A 14,619-nucleotide genomic window follows, 5' to 3' on the forward strand; every position below is an offset into this window, starting at 1 on the left:
GTAGCTGAGATTACACTTTTTTCTTTCTCTTCTTATTTTCCCTGTTTGTAGGAGAGGGTACAGTCGTATTGCTCATAGATGTCAAGAACTTTGAACCCCTCTGCTATGTCACTGGAAACTTTTCTCTATTAAAAGCATTCCTTGAAAGCTAGAGGTTAAAATATGGGATTTTATTTGAACATGGGATCCCATAAAATATGGGATTTGTATTGTAAGTGAACCTTGTAGTGGACAATGTTTATGATTCACACTGCAAATACAAGTTCTTTCATGAACTAGTACAAATGTATGACACTTGTATAAAGAGTTAATAATAGAGTAGTAGGTGGGGGAAAAAGTGCCTATTGCAAACTACAGACTATAGTTAACCATAATATCTTAATATTCCTTCATCACCACACCAATACTGTGGGTCAGTAATGGGGAGGGAGGTGGGGACAAGGGGTAGGGGTGTTTTGGGTTTTCTGTTTTTATGTCTATTTATTATTTTTCTTTTTGGAGTGATGAAAATGTTCTAAAATTGAATGTGATGATGATTGCACAACTAGGTGATGATACTGTGAGACACTGATTGTATATTGGGATGGATTATATTATGTGTGAATATATCTTAATAAACTTTGTAGTTTAAAAAAAAATGCATTCCTTGGCCCTATTGGATGGTGGCCCACAGTTTTTTATTCAGTGGATACACTTTCCTTCCCTGAGCCCATGCTCAAGGACTGAGGTTACCTTCTAACAGGGTTTGGGTGCCTTGTGTTTGTTTTTAAACCTCTCTTCTCTTAAATAGTTAGCTTTCCACACTCACCTTCCCCTTCCTCTCGCTTCCCAGCAGGACTGAGAACTGGAGATTTGGGCCATGTGAGCTTTCTGGCCACTTTGTGAGGCAGGCATTCTTATCCTTGTGTCCTGTGGAGGAATTCTGAAGACAAAAGCTTGCAAGGCTGTTAGACTCCCTGTGGTGCTGGATTCCGAGGTACATGTCTTTGAAGAAACAAACTTAGTGGTGAGAACTGTTTTTTCTCTGTTCTAGAATGTCTGTCGCTCCTAAATTCTAGAGCATCAGAGGAAGTTTGTTAACAAATAGTGCCAGTTGGAAGCCTTTGTCTTTTTGTCATTTAAGAATAGTATAGGGGAGACTCTATCATTGTCCCATCATTTGTTCATATTCAGCAGTTCTTTATTAAGCTACTCTGTGCTAGACATGAGGATGTATTGTTAATAAACATACAAAGTCCTGGAACTTACATTTCTTACATGAAGGGACAGGCTTTTGTGCAATGGCTAATGGTATCAAAGTTCCATCAGCACCTGCAGCAGCTCAGCTTCGGACACCAACTGCACATGCTGCAGTAACTCAGTCTGATTCAGTTCTGAGTTAGGGCGACTCCACAGGTTGAGGGCAGTTGTCTACAAGACTCCCATTCAGGCACCAGTTGCAAGTTAGGGGTTCCCGGGGCCACCTGCACTCTGACCAGCTGGCTTCAACATGGGGGTTCCCCTTGGGTTCAATAATTCACTAGAACAACTTACAGAACTCATTGAAAACACTATACTTAATATTATAGTTTGTTACTTTATGATAGTAAAAGGATACAAATGAGCCAAAAGAAGATGCATGGGGCGAGGTCTGGGAGGGTTCAAGGACATGCTTCTGTATCTTTTTCACATGTAGTCAGAATGTGCCAACCTCCCGGCACAGAGATGTATCCTAGTAATTGTGGGAGCTCATCAAATTATGTGGGACTTCATTACTAGGCGTGATTGATAGAATCGGTATCTGTGTGGTCAACTCAAACTGCAGCCCCTCTTCCCTCCCAGAGGCCGGGGAGGTGAGCTGATCTTCCCATCACATGATCAGTCTTTCAGCGATCAGGTGTGCTCCTGGGCCCACCATGAAGAACAGAAGACACTCCTGTCACAGTAGGCAGCAAGGGTGTTTCCCCAGAAAACTGGGAACAAAGATCAGCCAAATTTTTATTATGCCACAGACACCAACTCTTATGTTGGACTGTTAGGCTTCAAATCCTAGTTCTGCCATTTACAAGAGAGATGATTTTGAAGTTTTATTCAAAAAGTGGGGATAATAGCAGTGTCTACCTCATAGGGTTATTATGTGAGGATTATATGAGACAGCCTACCAAAAGTGCTTTGCATAGCACTTGGCGTTTAATAAATGCTCAATAAATGTAAACTTTAAAAAACAAAAGAATTGCTGTCAAAGCCTAAGATGGAGAGTTATAGGTGCTAAATAATGCACAAAGTGGGGGGTCATAACCTAGCCTGGGCTGGTTAGGTAGAGTTTGGGGTTTATGGTAAGCTGGTTAGTAGCTGGGCTGTTTTTAGTGTTTGCTGTAGCTTGAGGTGCCAGAGGCTTCAAATTCCTCTGGTGTCCTTGTTTATCTCCACTCTCAACTTTAGACTTCCCTAAGTACTCTTTCGCAGAGAAGTTGTGTGTCTTGAAGCTCTTCTACCTGTACAGGTTATTGCTATTATTATACTGGAGCCCTGTTGGTGTGGTGGTAAGGTGTGGGGGAGTGGGGCCGTTCTATAATCTCATGATTAAGTCTCAGTCTTTAGCTGGCCCTTGTCCCTTTACATGTTTTCTCCAGTGGTATAGCCTTCCCCCTGCCCCCTCTTCCCTTCCCTGGCTGCAGCATTCCCAGTCTATAACCTTGAAGCACTGCCCTCCATTTGTTATGCTTTTCCCCATTCAGTGAGATGGAAAGCATGGAATGCTGTGCTGCCTTCTGGGATAAGGTTCTGGCAAAGTCTCTCCCCCTTATGAAGGGTCCTCTAACCACGTTTCACCATGGCTACACCTCCCTCCCTCCTACCGGAGCCAGGAGGATATCGTTCTGGGATCTTCACTGTCAGAAGCTGGTGGGCTTCCTAAAGGTAAAGTCCATGGAAGTGTGGGGCTCCAAAGCTGTGGCCCCTAGGAGTTTCTCACTCTTGCATTAGTCCATACCAAACACAGCAATTTCCCAAAATTACCATTGAAGTGTTCCGCAGAGTTTATGGCTTCTGCCAGAGGTAAGACTATCTCAGCTGTGTCTCTCTGGATTTGCCTGTTTCTCCAGATTTTGGGATGATGGTTTGCCCTGCAGCCTCAGTTGTCTAATGGGTCCAAGAAAAGTCTTTGAATTTTAGTTTGTCCAGCTTTTTCTTTTTGTAAGGATAGGAGTGATAACTCCAAGTTCTTTCCATGCCAGAGCTGAAACTGGAAGTCATCTTCTGTTCCTTTTTTTTATTATACTTAATTTTAAAAATATTTTTGAGTAACATATATGCAACCTAAAATTTCCCCCTTTAATCACACGCAGATTTATAATTCAGTGATGTTAATTGTATTCACATGTTGTGCAACTATCACCATCATCCGCTATCACAACTTTTCCTTCACTCCTTCCAGAAATTCTGTATCAGCTAAACTTTAACCTCCCTTTCCCTAGCCCTCCCCAACCCCTGGTAACATGTATTCTAGTTTCTGACTCTATGAATTTGCTTATTCTAATTATTTCATATCAGTGAGATCATACAATATGTATCTTTTTGTATTTGGTATATATCAGTCAACATGAGGTCATCAGGGTTCATCCATGTTGTCACATGCATCATAACCTTATCTCTTTTCACGTTTACATAATATTCCATCATAGGTATATACCACATTTTGCTTATCCATTCATGTATTGATGGACACTTGGGCTACTTCTATCTTTCGGCAATTATGAATAATGCCACTATGAATATCAACGTGTGAATATCTGATTCCCTGCTTTCAGTTCTTTAGGTTATATACATAAAAATGGGATTGCCAGGTCATAGTGTATAAAAACACTACTACTGATTTTTGTATGTTGATCTTGTACTCCACCAGTTTGCTGAATTTGTTTATTAGCTCTAGTAGCTTTGTTGTAGATTTTTTGGGACTGTCTATATAGAGAGGATCATGTTGTCTGAGAATAGGGAAAGTTTTCTTTCTTTCTTTCTAATTTGGATGTCTTTTATTTCTTTTTCTTGCCTAATTGCTAGGGCTAGAACTTCCAGTAAAGTGTTGAATAACAGTAGTGACAGTGGACGTCCTTGTCTTGTTCCTGATTTTAGACGGAAAGATTTCAGTCAATCATATTAAGTATGATGTCACTGGTGGGTTTTTCACATATGCCTTGTGTTAGATCACCAAGGCTGCTGAAATGCAGGTACCATAAAATGGGAAGGCTTCAACAATGGGGATTTATTAGTTTACAAGCTTGCAGTTCCGAGACCATGACAATGTCCAAATCAAGGCATCAACAGGCGTTCCGCCGGTGATCCTGGACTCCTCTGTTACATGGCAGGGGACATGGCAGCATATGCTGGTCCTTCATTCCCAGGTTGCATTGCTTTCAGCTTCTGGCTGCTCCATCCGTGGATTTCTTTTTGAGCTTCTGTGTCTTTCTCTCTGTGTGTTCTGTATGTGTTCTCTCTGTATTTTATCCTCTTACAAAGGGCTCCAGTAAGAGGATTAAGACCCACCTGGGGCATACCTCAACTGAAATAACCTAATCAAAAGGTCCGACCCACAATAGGGTTACACCACAGGAATGGATTAGCTTTAAGAACATGCTTTTCTGGGGTATGTACAACTTCAGACCATCACATCCTTTACCATGTTGAGGAAGTTTCCTTCTATTCCTAGTTTTCTAATGTTATCAAGAAGGGGTGCTGGATTTTGTCAAATGCCTTTTCTGCATCAACTGAGATGATAATGTGGGTTTTTTCCCTTCAGTCTGTTCATTCTATTAATGTGATGTATGATGTTAATTGATTTTCTTATGCTGAACCACTCTTTCATGCCTGGGATAAATCCCATTTGATCATGGTGCATGATTCTTTTAATGTGCTGTTTGGATTTGGTTTGCTAGTATTTTGTTGAGGATTTTTGCATCTGTATTCCTAAGAGATACTGGACTGTAATTTTCTTTTCTTTGGTATCTTTATCTGGCTTTCATATTAGGGAGATGTTGGCCTCATAGAATGAATTAGGGAGTGTTCCTCTTCAATTTTCTGTAAGAGTTTGAGCAGAATTGGTGTTAATTTGTCATGGAATGTTTGGTAGAATTCACCAATGAAGGCATCTGGTCTTGGACTTTCCTTTATTGCGAGGTTTTTATTACTGATTCAATCTCTTGTTATTGATTTGTTGAGATTTTCTGTTTAATCTTGAGTCGGTGTAAGTAGTTTGTGTTTGTAGGAATTTGTCCATTTCATCTAATTTGTGATGTACAGATATTCATGGTCTCTAATCTTTATTTCCTTCTGCTCCCTTTTGGTTTAGTGTGGTCTTCTCTTTCTATATCCTTCAGTTTTGAGGCTAGGACTCTAATTTGAGATCTTTCTTCTTTTTAATAAGAATTTATAGCTATAAATTTCCCTCAGCACTTCCTTTGCTGCATCCCACAAGTTTTGGTATGTTGTGTTTTCGTATTCATTTGCTTCAAGATATTTCCTAATTTCCTTTGTGATTTCTTCTTTGACACATTGTTTGACTGAGTTGTTTAATTTCCGCCCATTTGTGAATTTCAAGTCTTCCCTATGTTAATGATTTCTAGCTTTATTCCATTGTGGTTAGAGAAGCTACAGTGTATGATTTCAATACTTTTGTTTGCAACCTAACATGGTTTGTCTTGGGGAATGATCCATGTGCTCTAGAAAAGAATGTGTATTGTGCTGCTGTTGGTTGATGTGTTCTATATGTGTTTTTTTGTTTTTTTGTTTTTTTAGGTCTAGTTAGTGTGCCGGTTTGAATGTATTATGTCCCCCAGAAAAAGCCATATTCTTTGGTGCAATCTTGTGGGGCAGACAGAATAGTGGGGATTAAATTGGAATGTTTGGATTCGGAGATACGCCCCACCCAAATGTAGATGATAACTGATGGGATATTTCCACGGAGGTGTGGCCCCGCCCATTTGGGGTGGGCCTTGATCAGTGGAGCCATATAAATGTGCTGACTCAAAGAGACTGAACGGAGTGCAGCTGTGAGTGACGTTTTGCAGAGGAGCAAGCTTGCTAGAGAGGAATGTCCTGGGAGAAGCCATTTTGAAACCAGAACTTTGGAGCAGACGCCAGCCATGTGCCTTCCCAGCTAACAGAGGTTTTCCAGACGCTATTTGCCATCCTCCAGTGAAGGTACCCGATTACTGATGTGTTACCTTGGACACTTTATGGCCTTAAGACTGTAACTGTATAGCCAAATAAACCCCCTTTTTATAAAAGCCAATCCATCTCTGGTGTTTTGCATTCCGCAGCATTAGCAAACTAGGACAGATTTTGGTACCGAGAGTGGGGTGCTTTTGCTGCTGACTTTGCAAACACCAAACATGTTGGAACGGCTTTTTAAATGGATAATGGGGAGTTTCTGGAAGAGTTGTGAGGAGCTTGATAAAAAAGGCCAAAACTGCTTTGAAGAGACTGTTGTTTATGGAAATATGGACTCTAAAGATACTTCTGACGAGGCCTTGAACAGAGATGATCAATGTGTTGTTGTGAACTGGAAGAAAGGCGATCCTTGTTTTAAAGTGGCAGAAAATTTGGCAAAATTGAGTCCTGGTGTCAGATGGAAGGAAGAATCTGGAAGCAACAACCTGGAATACTTAGCTGAGGAGATCTCCAGACTACATGTGGAAGATGTCCCCTGGCTTCTCCTTGTAGCTTATAGTAAAATGCTAGCAGAAAGAGATAAACTTAGAACTGAACTCTTGGGTTCAAAGAAACCAGAAGCTGATGGCTTGGAAAATTGCAGGCTTCCAAGGGGTGGAATCCCAGAAGCTACAGCCCAATGTGAGGATGTAACCAAACATGGAACCCAGCCGCCATTTCAGTACAAGCCAAGATTGGAGATGGAATTATCCAGAAAGGATTTGTGGAAACTCCTATTGTCTGATGGCTTTGACCCCTGTGTGCTTCATGCAAAGCCAACAGAATTTTTGCGAGAACTTTATAGACAGAGCCGCTGCCAGTCTGGACTGGAGGAGACAGACAAGGAACAAATTGAAGGAAAATTTTCTTCAAAGACAGAGCCATGGAGGTTGAGGTCTGGAGTCAAGAGGCCTTGGGCTGTGAGAGTGGAGCAGCCCACATGCATGGAAAGGGTGAGTTTCCCCCGGAGGTCGAGGGTGGGTATTCCACCTCGATGCTCTGGAAGAGTTTTGCCACCCGAGGTCCCAAAGAGGGTGGAGCACATTCCCAGGGAATTGGGGAGAGCCTGGCTGCCACCACACTGTTCTGAAGGGGTTGAGCGTGTGCCCTGGAGATGGAAGGGAATCCAGGAGCTGCCCCGATGTTTGAGGAGGGTGGGGCCGAGAAGGTGGTCTCCCCAGTGTGTGGAAATGTTGGAGCACTCACCTAAGCATTTGGAGAGGAAAGGGCTGCCAGAAAGGCCCTTAGGAAGGGTTAGACTCCCACTCTCTCAAGCCCCAAGGATGCAACGTTGTTCTGTAAATGACTCTCAGACTTTGAAATCTAATGGAGTTTGTCCTGCAGGTTTTAGGAACTGTTTTGGTCCTGTTAACCCCGTTTTCCTTACTGTTTCTCCTTATGGCAATGGAAATGTTTATCCTATGAATGTCCCTCCTTTGTATATTGGGAGCACATAACTTGTTCTAAGTCCACAGATGCAAAGCTAAAGGAAAAATATGCCTTAGGACTGACCACACCTATATTTGATTTTGATGGGATCTTGTACTTAACTATTGTTACTGAAATGATTTAAGTTTTTGTGATATTGTGATGGAATGAATGTATTTTGTATTTGGAAAGAATATGTTTTTCTGGGGTCCAGGGGGTGGAATGTGCCGGTTTGAATGTATTATGTCCCCCAGAAAAAGCCATATTCTTTGGTGCAATCTTGTGGGGCAGACAGAATAGTGGGGATTAAATTGGAATGTTTGGATTCGGAGATACGCCCCACCCAACTGTAGATGATAACTGATGGGATATTTCCACGGAGGTGTAGCCCCGCCCATTTGGGGTGGGCCTTGATCAGTGGAGCCATATAAATGTGCTGACTCAAAGAGACTGAACGGAGTGCAGCTGTGAGTGACGTTTTGCAGAGGAGCAAGCTTGCTAGAGAGGAATGTCCTGGGAGAAGCCATTTTGAAACCAGAACTTTGGAGCAGACGCCAGCCATGTGCCTTCCCAGCTAACAGAGGTTTTCCAGACGCTATTTGCCATCCTCCAGTGAAGGTACCCGATTACTGATGTGTTACCTTGGACACTTTATGGCCTTAAGACTGTAACTGTATAGCCAAATAAACCCCCTTTTTATAAAAGCCAATCCATCTCTGGTGTTTTGCATTCCGCAGCATTAGCAAACTAGGACAGTTAGTTTATACTAGCAGTCAAGTCTTCTATTTCCTTATCGATCTTCTCTCTAGGTGTTCAGTCCATTTGTGGGAGCCCTGGGCCCAGACCTTCCCCTAAGGGCCTTGGAAGACTTAGCACATAGCAGCTTGCATGACCCAGGTCAGTTAGTGTTTAATTCACCCTCCCTGTACAGGCAGGAGTGTGCAGCTGGTCATTGTACGCAAGGAACCAGGCCTCCTGCATCAAATGTTAATCTATAGCTTTCCTCCTTCCTGAGCCCCCTCAATAGGTTATCACTTTCACTGCTATCGACAAAGTAACCTGTAAATCTGCTCCACCACCCCCTTTTCATGTACAACATAATCAGTCTTTCCCTGTGTCACAAGATCCCGTTTCTGTGCTTAAGTCCTCAAGCCCATTGGAATGTCTTTGTCCCAGGCCCCTATAACTGGTTTGACTGGTTCCTTCCAGAGTGCGGGTTGCCCTCTCACTGAGCTCTGCACCCGCAGCGGTCAGAGCAGCTTGATTGTGCCTCTTTTCTTCACTCCTGAAAGTAACTCCCAGTAAAGGCTCATGTCTCAGGCTGTGCCCAGTGTCTTCTTTGGTTTCTCAGCTGGAAAATTCCCCTTGTGTTGTGACACCATTATTGAAAGTGGTGTATTGAAGTCTCCTAGTATTAAGTAGAAGTGTAATCCCTTCAAATCTGTCAACATTTGTGCCATATGTTTTGGGACTCTGCTATTAGGTGCATATACATTTATAATTGTTACATCTTGTTGAATTGACATTTTTATCAGTATATAGTGACATGCACTATCCCTCATAACAGTTCTTTACTTAAAGCCTGTTGTAGCTGATATTAGTATAACTATCCCAGCTCTCTTTTGGTTACTATTTGCATAGTTTATTTTTTTACCATCCTTTCACTTTCAACCTACTTGTGTCTTTGAATTTAAGGTGAGTCTTTTGTAAACAGCACATAGTTGGGTCATGCTTTTTTTTTCCCCCCATTCTACCAATGTCTGTCTTTTGACTAGAGCATTTAATCTGTTTATATTTAAAGTACCTAGTGATAATGCAGGACTTTATTCTGCTGTTTTGCTATTTGGTCTTAGTAAGTCTTATGCTTTTATCATCCCTCAAGTCATCCATTAATGGATTTTGATTTTTTTGTATTGTACACTTAGAGTCCCTTTTCATTTCTTTGCGTGTGTGTGTGTGGGGGGTGTACTTATACACCCCCCCACACACACACATATTTGCAGTTATGAATGGGCTTAAATTTAACATCCTAAATCTATAGAAGTCCCATTTGATTTGATACCAACTTAACTTCCATAGCGTACCCAACCACTGTTCCTATAACCCTCTATACTGCCACCTTTTTTTGTACTTTTTACAGATTATATCTTTACAAATTGTATGTCCAAAATCATATATTTATCATTAATTTTAATGTATTTGTCTTTTACAATTTGTAAGAAGTAAAAAGTGTTACATACCCAAAAATACAATACAATAGTACTGGTGTTTATAATTACCCATATTGTTACCTTTACCAGAGACCTTTATTTCTTTATGCCACTTTGATTTAATGTTCTTTCCTTTCATTCCAAAGGTCTCTCTTTAACATTGCTTGTAGGGCAGGTCAGTAGTTTTGAACTCTCTCTGCTTTTGTTTATCTGGGAATGTCTTAATCTGTTCCTTATTTTTGAAAGACAGTGTTGCCAGATACAAAATTCTTGGGTGGCATTTGTTTTCTTTAGCCCCTTAAGTATTTCATTCTGCTGCCTTCTTGCCTCCATAGTTTTTGGTGAGAAATTGGCATTTAATCTTAGGGCTGTGGGGAACAGTTTGCTGAAGGATACCATCTGGAGGCAGGCCAGGAAAGCGCAGTTTCAGGGAGCTTTTAAAAAGGTTTTGGGGCATGTTTCCTGACCTTCTCACCAGGGGTTCTTTGGACCTGGTCTGTGCCCCCTTTTTGGGTCCCTTGCCCTGTTTTTGCTAGGTAATACTAAATTTGGAAAGTTCTCTCTGGGGTGATTCTCCTCCCAGAAGTTGCCATCCAGTCAAAAGCAGCTAGAGGCAATGAAAAGAGAGGTTTTTTTAAAAAAAATAGTATAGAGGCAAAACAAAAACAAACAGAACAGATCAAGACTCCCAGAGAAGAAACAGAGCAAAGGAGGTTTTCTTCGGGGGGTGAAACAATTGCACAAATAGTGCATTCTTAAAAATTGTTCCACATACCAAGGGAAAGAATCAGATGAAGAAGAGCTGAATAAATTTGATCAGTTAAACACAGGCAATTATAAAGGTCTAGAATAAGTTAAAGTAAATGTCAGCGAAGAGCCTTAATAACAAAGCCGATAAACAATAAAACCCTAGGCAAGAGAGAGAAATTTACCTTCAGAGTAAACTCATCAAGATAATCAGATGCCTAGACATCAGCAAAAAATTACAAGCCATACTAAGAAACAGGAAGATATGGTCCAGTCAAAGGAACTGATTAAAACTTCAGAGGAGACAGAGAATTTGAAACAACTAATCAAAGATGTTCAAACAAATCTCTTAAATCAACTCAAGAAGATGAAGGAAAATATGGCTAAAGAGATAAAGGATATTAAGAAGATGTGCAGGTTTGAATATATTATGTCCCCCAGAAAAAGCCATATTCTTTGATGCAATCTTGTGGGGCAGACATAATAGTGGGGATCAAGTTGGAACATTTGGATTAGGTTGTTTGCATGGAGATGCGCCCCACCCAACTGTAGATGATAACTGATGGGATATTTCCATGGAGGCATGGCCCCACCCATTCAGGGTGGGCCTTGATCAGTGGAGCCATATAAATGAGCTGACTCAAAGAAAAGGAACTCAGTGCAGCTGTGAGTGACGTTTTGAAGAGGAGCAAGCTTGCTAGAGAGGAACATCCTGGGAGAAAGCCATTTTGAAACCAGAACTTTGGAGCAGATGCCAGCCATGTGCCTTCCCGGCTAACAGAGGTTTTCCGGATGCCATTGGCCATCCTCCAGTGAAGGTACCCGATTACTGATGTGTTACCTTGGACACTTTATGGCCTTAAGACTGTAACTGTGTAGCCAAATAAACACCCTTTTTATAAAAGCCAATCCATCTCTGGTGTTTTGCATTCCGCAGCATTAGCAAACTAGAACAGAAGACATTGGATGATCATGAAGAATCTGAAAGTATGAAAAGGAACATAACAGAACTAATGGGAACAAAAGACACAATAGAAGAGATTTAAAATATACTAGAGGCATACAAAAGCAGATTTGAACAGGCAGAAGAAAGAACCAGTGAACAAGAAGATGGGACAATTGAAATCTTACAGACAGAAGAACAGATAGAGAAAAGAATGGAAAAAATTGAGCAGGGCCTCAGGGAATTGAATGACAGCATGAAGTGCAGAAACATACATGTCATAGGTGTCCCAGAAAGAGAAGAGAAGGGAAAGGGGGCAGAAAGAATATTTGAGGAAATCATGGCTAAAAATTTCCCAACTCTTATGTAATAAATAAATATATATTTTCAAAAAGTGCAGTGTACGCCAAACAGAATAAATTCTAATAGACCTACTCTAAGACACATACTAATCAGAATGTCAGATACCAAAAGTAGATAATTCTGAAAGCAGCAAGAGAAAGTTATTTGTCACATACTGTGGTAGTTTGGAGCTGTCATATACCACAGAAAAGGCCATGTTCTTTTAATCCATTCTTGTGGGTGCAGACCTGTTGTGGGTGGGACCTTTTGATTGTGTTGTTTCAATTGAGATGTGACCCAGCCTATTCAAAGTGGCTCTTATTCCTTTATTGGAGTCCTTTATGAGAGGGATAAAAGAGCAAAACATTTGGAGAGATCAGAGAGAGAAGAAATGCCCTAGAGATGCTAAGAGAGAATCCACAGATGCTCAGAGAGAAAGCCACTGGAATCAGAAACTGAAAGCATTGAAACCTGGGAGCAGAGGACCAGCAGATGCCAACCATGTGCCTTGCCATCTGACAGAGGAACCCCAGATGCCAGCATTCTTCTTCAGAGAAGGCATCATCTTGCTGCTGCCTTATTTTGGACATTTTCATGGCCTTAGAATTGTAACTTGTAACTTAATAAATCCTCATCTTAAAAGTCAACCCATTTCTTGTATATTGCATTCCAGCAGCTTTAGCAGACTAAAACACGTACAAAGGAACCACAATAAGATTAAGTGCTGATTTCTCATCAGAAACTATAGAGGTAAGAAGGCAATGGTATGATATATTTAAGGTACTGAAAGAGGAAAACTGCCAGCCAATAATTCTTTATCTGGCAAAACTGTCCTTCAAAATGAGGGAGAGTTTAAAATATTCACAGATAAATGGAAACTGAGAGAGTTCAACAAGAGACCTGCCCTATAAGAAATAGTAAAAGGAGTCCTGCAGACTAAAAGGAAAGAGAAAGAGAGTCTTCGAGTAGAGTATAAAAATGAAGATTATCAGTAAGGGTAACCAAAAGGGTAAAAAGAGAGACAAAAATAAGATATGACATATATAAATCAAGGGATAAAATGGTTGAAGTAAGTACTGCCTTTACAAGAATAACTTTGAATGTTGATGGATTAAGCTCCCCAATCAAAAGACACAGATTGGTAGAATGGATTTAAAAAAAAAAAAAAAAAAGTATGATCCATCTATATGCTGTCTGCAAGAGATTTACCTTAGACCCAAAGACACAAAAAGGTTGAAAGGAAAAAGATACTTCATGCAAACAGTAACCAAAAAAGAGTTGGGGTAGCTATACTAACATTGGCCAAAATAGACTTTAAATGCAAAGCTGTTCTAAAAGACAAAGAAGGACACTATGTATTAATAAAAGGAGTAGTCTACCAAGAAGAAATAACAGTCATAAATATTTATGCAGCTAACCAGGGTGCCCCAAAATACATGAAGCAAACACTGGCAAAACTGAAGGGAGAATTAGATCTCTACAATAATAGTTGGAGACTTCAATACACCACTCTCATCAATAGATAGAACATTTAAACAGAGAATCAATGAGGAAAGAGAGAACTTGAATAATATGATAAACAAGTTAGACCTAACAGACATATACAGAACACAGTACCCCAAAACAGCAGGATATGCATTCTTCTCAAGTGCTCATGGATCATTCTCCAGGATAGACCACATATTGGGCCACAAAACATGTCTCAATAAATTTAAAAAAAATTGAAATTATGCAAAGCACTTTGTCCATAATGGAATGAAGCTGCAAATCAATAACAGGCAGAGAACTGGAAAATTCACAAATACGTGGAGGTTAAACAGCACACTCTTACTCTTAAACAGTCAGTGGGTCAAAGAAGAGATTGCACGAGAATTCAGTAAATATCTCGACACAAGTGAAAATGAGAACACAGCGTATCAAAACTTATGGGATAAAGTGAAGGCAGTGCTGAAAGGGAAATTTATAGCCTTAAACACCTACATTAAGAAAGAAGACAGCTCAGATCAAAGACCTAACTGTACCACTGGATGAACTAGAAAAAAAGACAGCAAACTAATCACAAAATAAACAGAAGGAAAGAAATAGAAAAGATTAGAGAAGGAATTAATGAAATTGAGTATAGAAAAATAATGGAATTAACAAAACCAAACATTGGTTCTTAAAGAAGTTCAATAAAATTGATAAATCCTTAGCTAGACTGACAAAGACAAAAAGAGAGGAGATGCAAATAAATAAAATCAGATATGAGAGGGGGGAGATTACTACTGACCGCACAGAAATAAAAAGGACTATAAGAGGATACTATGAAAACTGTATGCCAACAAATTAGACAACTTAGATGACATGGACAAACTCCTAGAAAAACAAACAAACCAAACTGACGGTAGAAGAAATAGAAGACCTCAGCAGACCAATTACAAGTAGAGATTAAATCAGTCATCAAAAACCTCCCAACAGAGAAAAGCCCAGGACCAGATGGCTTCACAGGTAAATTCTACCAAACATTCCAAGAAAAATTAATACCAATCCTGCTAAAACTCCTCCAAAAACTTGAAGAGGAGGGAACACTATGTAACTCCTTTTATGAAGCTATTATCACCCTAATATAAAATCCAGATAAAGATACTACAAGAAAAGAAAATTATAGACCAGTTTTTCTAATGAATATAGATGTAAAAATCCTTAACAAATACTTGCAAATCAAATCCGAAGGCACATTAGAAGAATTATACAGTATGATCAAGTGGTTTTTTATCCCAGTTTTGC

The 14,619-nt window shown here is 40.2% G+C and overlaps 1 protein-coding gene across 4 annotated transcripts in view; it reads left to right on the top strand.

The window, feature by feature from the left end:
• The window catches only part of GGACT (gamma-glutamylamine cyclotransferase), a 123,638-nt gene that overhangs the window by 4,482 nt on the left and 104,537 nt on the right, over positions 1-14,619 (top strand). The window contains exon 2 of one of the 4 annotated variants that reach the window (XM_037799863.1): positions 836-976. The exons of 1 other annotated variant lie outside the window; for it this stretch is intronic. In XM_037799863.1, the coding sequence (XP_037655791.1) occupies positions 836-841 (6 nt within the window). In that variant the 3' untranslated portion in view covers positions 842-976. Of the gene's footprint in view, positions 1-832; positions 1,007-14,619 lie in introns of those variants that run through there. 2 more of the 4 variants (XM_037799861.1, XM_037799860.1) reach the window with 2 other exon arrangements.

Source organism: Choloepus didactylus, chromosome 12 (genome assembly GCF_015220235.1).
Source record: "Choloepus didactylus isolate mChoDid1 chromosome 12, mChoDid1.pri, whole genome shotgun sequence".
Taxonomy (NCBI): domain Eukaryota; kingdom Metazoa; phylum Chordata; class Mammalia; order Pilosa; family Megalonychidae; genus Choloepus; species Choloepus didactylus.